This window comes from Chinchilla lanigera, unplaced genomic scaffold, assembly GCF_000276665.1.
Source record: "Chinchilla lanigera isolate Chin_1 unplaced genomic scaffold, ChiLan1.0 scaffold00025, whole genome shotgun sequence".
Taxonomy (NCBI): domain Eukaryota; kingdom Metazoa; phylum Chordata; class Mammalia; order Rodentia; family Chinchillidae; genus Chinchilla; species Chinchilla lanigera.
The window spans coordinates 21,891,290-21,900,884 of record NW_004955426.1 but is presented as its reverse complement, the minus strand read 5'-3'; the positions used below and the strand labels follow the sequence as shown (position 1 = coordinate 21,900,884).

The window sequence follows — 9,595 nt, the reverse complement described above, 5'->3', positions numbered from 1 at the left end:
TTTTTCCTGTCTTTTTGAGACAGGGTTTTACTGTGCAGTTCAGGCTGCCCTCAAACTCACTTTGTAGCCCAGGCTGACCTCAAACTCACAGCAGTCCTTCTGCCTCAGCCTTCCAAGTGCTGAGATTACAGGCGTGTGCCACCATGCCTGGCTTATGCTTTCTTAAAAGTTGTTTTTTTTTTTTTTTTTCTTTTTTTGGTACTATGAGAGTTTTCATTTTAAATTTCAGAGTAAATTATTTTATTATACGGTAGAAAAACTATCAGAAAAAAATATGTTACAAACTCCTTTTGTTCTTTTTTAAAAATTATTATTATTATTTAGGGGGTTTTCTTGAAACAGGTTCTCTGTATATAGTTCAGGTTGGACTTGAACTCACTGTGTAGCCCAGGCTGGCCTCTAACTTGCTTGGATCCTCTTGCCTCAGCCTCCCAAGTGCTGGGATTACAAGCATGCACCACCAGTGGCCCTGCATAGTTGCAAACTTCTAGTATGTCTGTGTTGTCATGTGGAAATATTAACAGTTGTTACAGTTTTTTCCATAACTGTTTTTCACTATTTTCTTTCCATTGTATTATATGCTCTGGATTAGTGAATTTCCTGACTCATATGGATGAGGAAGATCAAACTGACAAAGAGAAGACTTCAGAAGCTGAATTTTCAGTAACAGAAAATCATTCTAGTCAGAAAGCCTGTGTGTTCCCTTCTGCTGATTCAGCTCTCAGTCTTTACAGTGACCAGAATATTACTTCTCCTGGTATTGTTCTTTGGATTTTTTCATCTATCTATCTATCTATATATATATTCTTGCCTTCCATTATTACTTTAGTGAACTATATCTCCTGGAAATATACTAATGAAGGATTTATGAAGTCATTTTGTAATATTTCAGAGAAAGGAAAGTTATAAAGTATACTTCAACCATGTATTATATATCTGTGTAACATGTTAGTGCTAAATATATAGCAACTGGAATTACTGTGTTTGATTTTTATGGAAATTGAGATATTCAAACCCTACCAATTATCAGGACTTTAAATTTTAACTAGAAAACAAATTACAGATTGAGTCTCTATCACATGTGAAACTTGACTCTTTTGTTTGTGTAGACCCTTGTTTAATCCTGACTTATGAAGAAGATGCAGTTATTATCCCTGAATACTGGGCCGGGGATGTAGCTCAGTGGCATAAGCACTTGCCTGGCAAGCCTGAGGTCATGAGTTCGATTCCCAGTACCAAAAACAAAACAACCAAACAAAAAAAAATAAGTGTTATGGTTAAGAATACTGAAACTTAGGTTTACTGGAAGCAGCAATTAAAAGTAGCATTCTTTAGTACTAATGAATACAGATTTGTCATATGAATAATAGGGCATTTTCCTTGTAACCCATATAAAAGTAGATAAAATATTTTTCTCTGTGAGTCAGTGTAGGAGTACAAACCTAAAAAGAAATCATATTTTTATAAAGTGAAGATACCTAGATCATCTAATGGGTGTTTTCTCCAAAGTTGGCAACTTAGAAAAATGTGTTGTATTTTTGCTTTAATGATAAAAAATAGCCTAGATTTTCCTCTTTCGCAATTAACTTCCATTTTTTAGTGCGTTTCTCTGAATATTCTTAGTGGCAAATAATTTATTCACTGAGGATATATTTAATTTTTACTAGCAACCATAATATATTCAGAGCTCTGCTGATATATGAAGTAAATAACCAGGCTGTCAATGTTTAGAATTAAAGGTAAGGAATCAGAGCTATCAAGGAATAACAATGATCAATTATATTGTATAAATCATCTGTGTAGGCAGTCATAAAAGAAGAGTTCCAAAAGTGGTTTGAAATGAAATAATAATAGACTCTCCCTGTGTAACTACTTTTAGAGGTATTTAATGTAGCATTTACTGCTGTTTGATGCAAGAACACTATTTCTTACTAATCACATTTTTTTATTAATCTATACTCATCATTCTCATTTTTTTTCAGTAGTTAAGGCTTTTGTTTCTTTTTTTTTCTTTTTTTGAGATAGTATCACACTATATAGTTCAGGCTGGCCTCAAATTCATGGCAGTCCTCCTGCCTCAGCCTCCTGAGTGCTGGAATTACAAACCCAGCTAGAGGCTTTTTTTAACAATAATATGGCTGGGTTTGGTGGCACACACCTGTAATCCCAGCACTTGGGAGGCTGAGGCAGGAGGATTGCAGAGAGTTCAAAGTCAGTTTGGGCCACATAGTAAGTTTAGAGCTAGCCTGAACTGCATAATGAGATCTTGTCTCAGAAAAAAAGATGCTGGGCATGGTGGTGCACGTCTCTAATCCCAGCACTCGGGAGGCTGAGGCAGGAGGATCATTGCAAGTTTGAGACCAGCCTGGGCTACAAAGTGAGCTCAAGGCCAGCCTGAACTGCATAGCAAGACCCTGTCTTAAAAAGAGGGAAAAAAACCCTTTTGGGTGGTGCCACCCATATCCAGAGTGGGGCTTCCATTATCTACACCACAAACTATGGTAAATAAATTAGTAGACTAATCCAGTACCTCACACTCTTAATCCCAGTATCACACCCCTAATCCACATTCATACGACCTTGATCCAGCCACTTCTAAAAAGCCCTACCTGTGACCACATGAGGCTGTGGGAGGACATCTAGATATAAGCTATAACACTATCTTCTAAGCACAGAAGTGTTGTACTTCTGAAATATATTCTATAGACTATACAGGATAGAAATATAATCTCAAAACAGATAATATTTACTACCAAACTGTATTTAAGAGGAGGCCAAACATGCTGTACATACATATCTTTAAATTTGGGTTTAAAAATATTTCAATTTCAGGTTATATAATTTCTAAATTTGATTAATAATTGAAAGTTAAAACACTGTCCTAAAAAAAAAAAAAACAAAAAAAACACTGTCCTAATTTTTTAGTAATAATAATGTTCCTTTTTTTAAGGTATGAAGAACAGTGATGAAGCATTTGAGAGGTAGATATTTGAATAATTAATTCATTACCTTACTTAAATTTAGACATAAATATGTATTCTAGAGATTTTGTCATTATGAATGTGAACTTTTAGATTACACATATTTTTTGTTTTAAGGAATATAATAAATTTCGACTGGGAATGTAGTGTTTTAAGAAACTAAAATACATTTATGTTTCATCCCTTGCTGTTATAACATAGGTAATTACAGAGCTATAGACTATATTTGCTACATTTTGTTTTACTAAATATTCATTAAATTTCAGCAGGCAAGACTCACACAGGTCTTCTCATGGGCCTAACGTTTTTTTAAAGCACCTAAGAAATCAATTACTGATGAGTATGCTTTTCCTCTGAGAGATAACAATTACAGAAATAGGAGAGTAGATATATGTGTACCACTTTCACATTCATGCTCTTAAAGGTCTAGGTTTGCATGTTCATTTTTGATTAATGTAATTAAGTTACATTAGATGGTGACTTCTAATTCTCAAATTACATTGTAATTGAAGTGTTTCAGTAGATCCACTCCAGATCACTGGATTGACTGATATTGCAGACATTGTTGACGATCTCATAACTGACTGTGGTGTTTCCAGTAGAGAACTTGGCTTAACAGAACAACAAGCTAGGAGTATCTCCAGGTAATCACTGAAGATATTTCATTTCATCATTTGATTTTGTTTTGGGGTACCGAGGATAGAACCTCTGGCCTTGTGAATGCTAAGCACATGCCCCACCACTGAGCTGCACCCCTAGCTACTAAATAATTCATTTTCAACCCACTTAAAATGTTTCTAGTTCAAGAATGTTTAAAATTTGCTACATTTTAGTGTAATTTTTATGAAACAAATGTGAAGCTTATGCAACAATGTATAGCTGACTTACTCAGCTAATATAGCCCATCTATATCCTACAAATTTTCCCTAGGTCTCATCACTCTGGAAGTACAACATATAGTTAATCCTATTGCTTATTAGACCTAATGAATATTTTCGCTCCCCATGCTTTATTGTAAATATTAACCCTTGGGATATATTTATAATAGCCTTCCTGTGGGCTATTACATCAAAATAAGTCTCCTTACAACTCTTCCTGAATAGAATGCAGGCTGACTCTTCTATTCATGCTTCCCTGAAAATTTATCTACCTCTTGGTTTGCTGATATACTCAACTTATGGGATTTATCTATTTCCTAGTTAAATTCTACTTACTGTCTTAATGAAAATGTAGTGTACTATAAAGTCACAGGGGTATTACCTGAAAATAGTGCATCAAAAAAAGATGAAAGAATATTTCTGTTTAATTAGTGGAATTTATCAGCTATATTTATGACCTTGTATTAAGACCGTGAAAATCCTAACTTTGTAAAACTAGTGCACATAGTGAACTCTGTTGTTCTTCTTTTCCCTGAAGTTAATGATCATGCTATAACTATTTCACCAGTAGTCTATGAAATGTCAAAAGTTAGAATAAAAATGGAGAAAAACTGTTAAGACCAAGTTATATGAGTGTGCTATGGGAAGAAAGTCAGAGAAAGCAGCTTTACCAGTTCAGAAATTTGATGTGTATCTCAAAAGATCAGTAGAAGTTTGAGTGTGTTAATGACTGATACCTGGAAAGAAGGATATTTCAGTCAGACAGAATATCATATGCAAAGTTATGATGATGGTGAGAACAGGAGTTAGATGTGGCTAGAGTTTGTGCGTGGAAAGGAGAGTGGGACAAGCCAGGATGGGGAGCAGAGGCACTTGCTGCGTACCTCATTGGCAGGCAGCAGGGGAGTCAGCAAGGGTCTCAGCCTCAACCAGGAACCAGTTCAAAGACTTTACTTCTGGAGTCAGAGATGAGGTGCTCAGAGTGGAGAGTGCAGGTCACAGGGCTGAGGAAATGCTATAGTCTGTCAGAAGGGGACAGTGACAAATTTTTTTGGATGACTAAATTGATGGTGATTTCTTTAGCAAGTTGAAGAATGTGATTTAAGACATACCAGGAGACTATTCAGCTAGTAATACATCAACTTAAAGTCCTTTGAAAAACTGATGCTAAGATGGGATTTAGATGAACAAGATCTTTATTTAGAGAAATGCCTGTAAAGGAAAAGAGAGGGAGCCATACAGGGTGGGGACCAGCTATCAGAATGCAGTGCTGATGTGGATCTGACTTTTTGCTGAGAGATCCCCAAGATCACTGCTAGGGGCATCATTTTGCTAGGACAGTTCACAAAATTTAGCATATACTGTAGTCATACTTGTAGCTATAATGTATCCTAGCAAAAGGGATCAAAGCAAAATCAGCAAAGGTCCAGGGGAAAGTAGGCATAGGCTTCCCAGAATCCCTTCCCAGTCAGCAGACACACCTAACCTAGTAGCAAGTTATGACAACCCATGTGCAATGTCCACTAGGCAAACATATTAGATTCTTGTTGGTTTTATTGGGGGTACTGCCTGGCATATTCTATGACCCAGACTCTGAGAAGGAAAGGTAATGTTCAGAGGAAAGCACCTTGTGTATCTGTGACCCACCTTTTATCTCACATGGTGTCTTCTTCACACATTGGGCGTTGCATCTGCCCCCAGTGCCCATCTCCAAGCACCCATTTTCTCAGGTCCCTAGTAGTACCACTTGCATTAGTTTAGACCTGCTGATAAGCAGAAGCCAAGATGGGATTGATGTACAAGAGATTTCTTGGGCACATGGCTGTGAGAAAAGAGAGAAGGAAAGAGTTAGGAAGAGAGGGTCTCAAGATATAACATAGTTCTAAGAACATTTCATCCAGGTTGAGGACAAGGCCTCAAGCCTGTGTCACCCACAGACTTTGCAGAGATAGGCCAGTCACAGCATTCCTGCCCAGTGTAGTCATTATCTCAGCCAGTCAATGGGAAGTGTGATATGGACCTGAAGATGGGGGTAGATGCAGGACAGCTCAAGTCACCTCTGTGTATAAGTTTTCGAAGTGATTGAGATAGTCTAGGGAATAGATCATAAATAAGCAAGTTCAAAACAGACCATATTAATACCAAAGTCATGAACAGAGAAGGGAACTAATGTATGAGGCTGTATAGGGTTTTGAGAATTAAGGAAAGGTAAGACATAAGGCAGGAGAGTTTAAAGATGGAAAGAATTTAAAGCAAATGTTAGAGAAGTTGTTGGTACCCCTCTGACACCATTTTCTTTGGAGTTCAGGGAACAGATTGGAGCAAGCTGACTAGACTATAAGTGTACACTACCTTCTCTGATGCAACAAAACCTTTCTAATGAATAGTTTTATTTAGTCATGATACTTCTCATCTACACACAAATTTAAAAGCAAATAATGCCTTAAATGTTAAATTTTTCAGGATTCCACGTTCCTCTGGCAGATGTCCACAAAGAACTGAGAAGGAAAGAAGAGAAATTCGAGTTTGGATGAAAAGAAAAAGAAAAGAAAGAATGGCAGAATATTTAAATCAGCTAGCAGAAAAGAGGGGGCAAGAGCACAGTCCTTTCTGCCCCAGAGGGAATCCAGTAAGTCTGCAATATCAAGAGTAATGGAATTGACACAGGGTATATGTAGTTTTTCCTAGCCAGTATTCACAAAAAATTTAACATAGCTTCAGTGCCTTTTTTTATTGGCAGATAGAACAGTCAACATTTTACATAAGTCAGAAAAGGTTAAGAAATCATTTTAACAGCCATGTACAGGATATTGTGTACACTATGTTTACTGAATGATCTTCAGTTGTTTGTTTCCTTCTGTTTAATTATGGCTGTAGCATTTTAACCAAATAAGGAGGTTGAAGGATTGGGAGACCAGTTATTTCTTTAATTTTCAGTGAGAATCAATGGGGTTAAGTGAACAACTGTGTGTTTATTTAAAGCATTTTCAAAACTTGATTTACTATCTATAAGTTATCTACAAAGAATACAAAAAATAAAAATTATGGTCTAATCATGTTCCAGCAGAGCAGTGGCACTTAGGTGTATGTGAGATTTCTTTTTTTTTTTTTTTTTGATGCTTTTTTTTTTTAAATGTCAGCATTTAATTACTGAGCCCTGAATATGGACATCTCAGGACCAAGTCAGGAGTATTTCTTTTCTTTAATGGATTAAAAAAGTAGTGTTATTTTGTTAATAACATTACTATAAGGGTTCAGGGAATATAGCTCAGAGGCATAACACCTGCTTGACAAATGTAAGATCCTGAGTTCAATTCCCAGTCCCCTCCCCGCAAAAAAAAAAAAATAGAGAAAACATTGCTATAAAATTTACATTTAGATTATAAATAGATTACAGTTTATCTCATAATACAAGTATGCTGCTACTGTTCTATTTTTTTGTTTGTTTCTCATGTACTACTCTCTTTAAAAAAAAAAAGAATTATTGTTGTAGGGGTGAAGATGTAGCTCAGTGGAAAACCACTTGCCTTACAAGTTGAAGGCCCTGGGTATAATCTTCATTACCAAAAAAGAGAAAGAGAAAAAGAGAAAGAAAGGGAGGGAAAAGATAATTGTTTTGACTTGTATGTATACTTTCATGTATAAGACCAGATCATGAGGATCAAGGCCTAACTGACCTTCTCTGCAAGCACAAAAGAGAAAAACAGCAACTGTGCTTCCCTAGCAATGAACATGCATGCATGCTGGTACATTGCAAGTTCCAGGGAAGAGTCAATAAGGCTGGGATCTGGTTGTTTACCCTGGGCATGCACTATTGATAATAGGAGGCAGGTGTATCTCCTGCTACCCTAATTGCTTGCTCCTACGTCTAAGTAAATATAAGTGAGGTAAGCACATGCTTAGAGCTCTTCGTGCACAACAGGCAAGAGCCCCCTGGCCCCTCTTTCAAAATTATCTGTGTCTTGTCTTTCATCCTCACTCACCCTGTCAGTGATAAACTCATATGCTGTTTCCTACGAGTGGCGCCCTAACAGGGACTTGACTGGGGAAAGTCCGCCTGGGTGAAAGGTGTACTGGGTAAGCAATGGGGAGTTTCACAGTGGAGAGGAGCCAAGCCAGTCAGCAAAAGAAAAACAAAAGTGTACATGGAAAACTTTCTCAGCCAGGGCAACGCGGCAGAATTCATTGATTGGTAGGTGTTAGAAAGGAAACCACTGGGCTAATCAATGTCATTCTAAAGATTACAGAGTTTTAGCTTCTATTGGGGTGAAGGTATGGGATTAATGAGGGGTTAATGTAATTAAAATTTTCATGTGAATTTCTATCAGAAATCAGCAAGACCTTGAGACTACTCGTTAGTACCTTCAGAAAGTGAATATATTTCTGGGTACTCTTTTTTATAAACGTAATTATGTATGAAAGTGTAGGAAGCAGCCTACAAGTTTATCCCCAACTGGGGGGCAAACGAAGATGAGAGACAAGGCATAGATAATGTTGAAAGAGGGGCCAGAGGGTTCTTGCCTCTAGTGCACAAAGAGCCCTGAGCATTTGGCTTTTATTTACTTAGACACAGAAGCAAGCAATTAGGGTAATAGAAGATAGATCTGCCTCCTGTTATGTATAGTATATGCCCAGGTAAACAGCTGGATATCAGCTGTGTTGACTCCTCCCTGTAACTTGCAATGTGCCAGCCTGCCGGCATATTCATTGTCAGAGTAGCACAGCTTGCTGTTTTTCTCCTTTGTGCTCACAGAGAAGGTCAGTTCACACCACTGACAGGATGTGGGTCAAGGCCCAATAAACAGCTAAGGCATTCCTAGTACAGGCTGAGAGCCCCAGTAGGTCTCCTCAGTAGATCGCCAAAGGATTGTTGAGTCCTTTATGCCCCAGGCAGCACAAGATTAGACCTTCTTCTGCTGAATGGGTAGGCAAGTGCTTTTCCACTGAGCTACATCTTTACCCCTACAACAATAATTCTTTTTTTTTTTTTTTAAAGAGAGTAGTATATGAGAAACAAACAAACAAAAAAATAGAACAGTAGCAGCATACTAGTATTACGAACATAAACAAATCAAAGCAAAAACATTCAGAGTGATACAGGGGCATGAACATTTTTAAATAGATTTCTTTATGTTTTATTTTTAAGAATGTTTACCTAGAATTTAATTTTTCAACTCTCTTAGGAGGGAATAAAAATATTTTGTTGTTCCAATGTTGAGAATGCTTCATTTTATTTCATTTTATTTCATAATGTCTATAGATGCCCCTTTGATATATTAGCTACTGCCACAAGTTGTGTTATAAATTTTTTTAAATTTTATTTTAAAGAGACTAGTACATGAGAAACAAACAAAAAAATTGAACAGTAGCAGCATACTAGTATCACGAACATAAACAAATCAAAGCAAAAACATTCAAAGTGATACAGGGCCTCAAGATAAATTAATACAAATCAACAGTGGTTGTTACGTTCATATCGCTATCCTCAACTACATTGCTCAGATTATCAGATGTAAGAATGAAAGATTGCTCAAACCATTAAAGAGAATAAGAAAATAATTCTTCAATAAAACCTTAGAAATAATACAGAGTTCCAGTAGACAAGGTGGTAGGAGTTCACTGTTGTAATTCCGTTGTATATTGTTACCTTCAAATCAGTTGCTCAGACCACCAGACAGAAGCATGCAAAGTTGATCAGAACATAAAAAATTGTGAGCATTAACTGTTCATTTCAAT

General features: G+C 36.7%; 1 protein-coding gene across 3 annotated transcripts in view; it reads left to right on the top strand.

Moving 5' to 3' along the window:
* Positions 1–9,595, top strand: part of LOC102014378 (chromosome unknown open reading frame, human C5orf42) — a gene marked incomplete at its 5' end in the record, with an annotated part of 124,014 nt that overhangs the window by 91,005 nt on the left and 23,414 nt on the right. For 2 of the 3 annotated variants that reach the window (XM_013514958.1, XM_013514957.1), the window contains 4 exon segments: positions 581–757; positions 2,951–2,981; positions 3,494–3,625; positions 6,323–6,488. In XM_013514958.1, coding sequence (XP_013370412.1) covers positions 581–757; positions 2,951–2,981; positions 3,494–3,625; positions 6,323–6,488 — 506 coding nt within the window. 3 annotated transcript variants of the gene reach the window in all.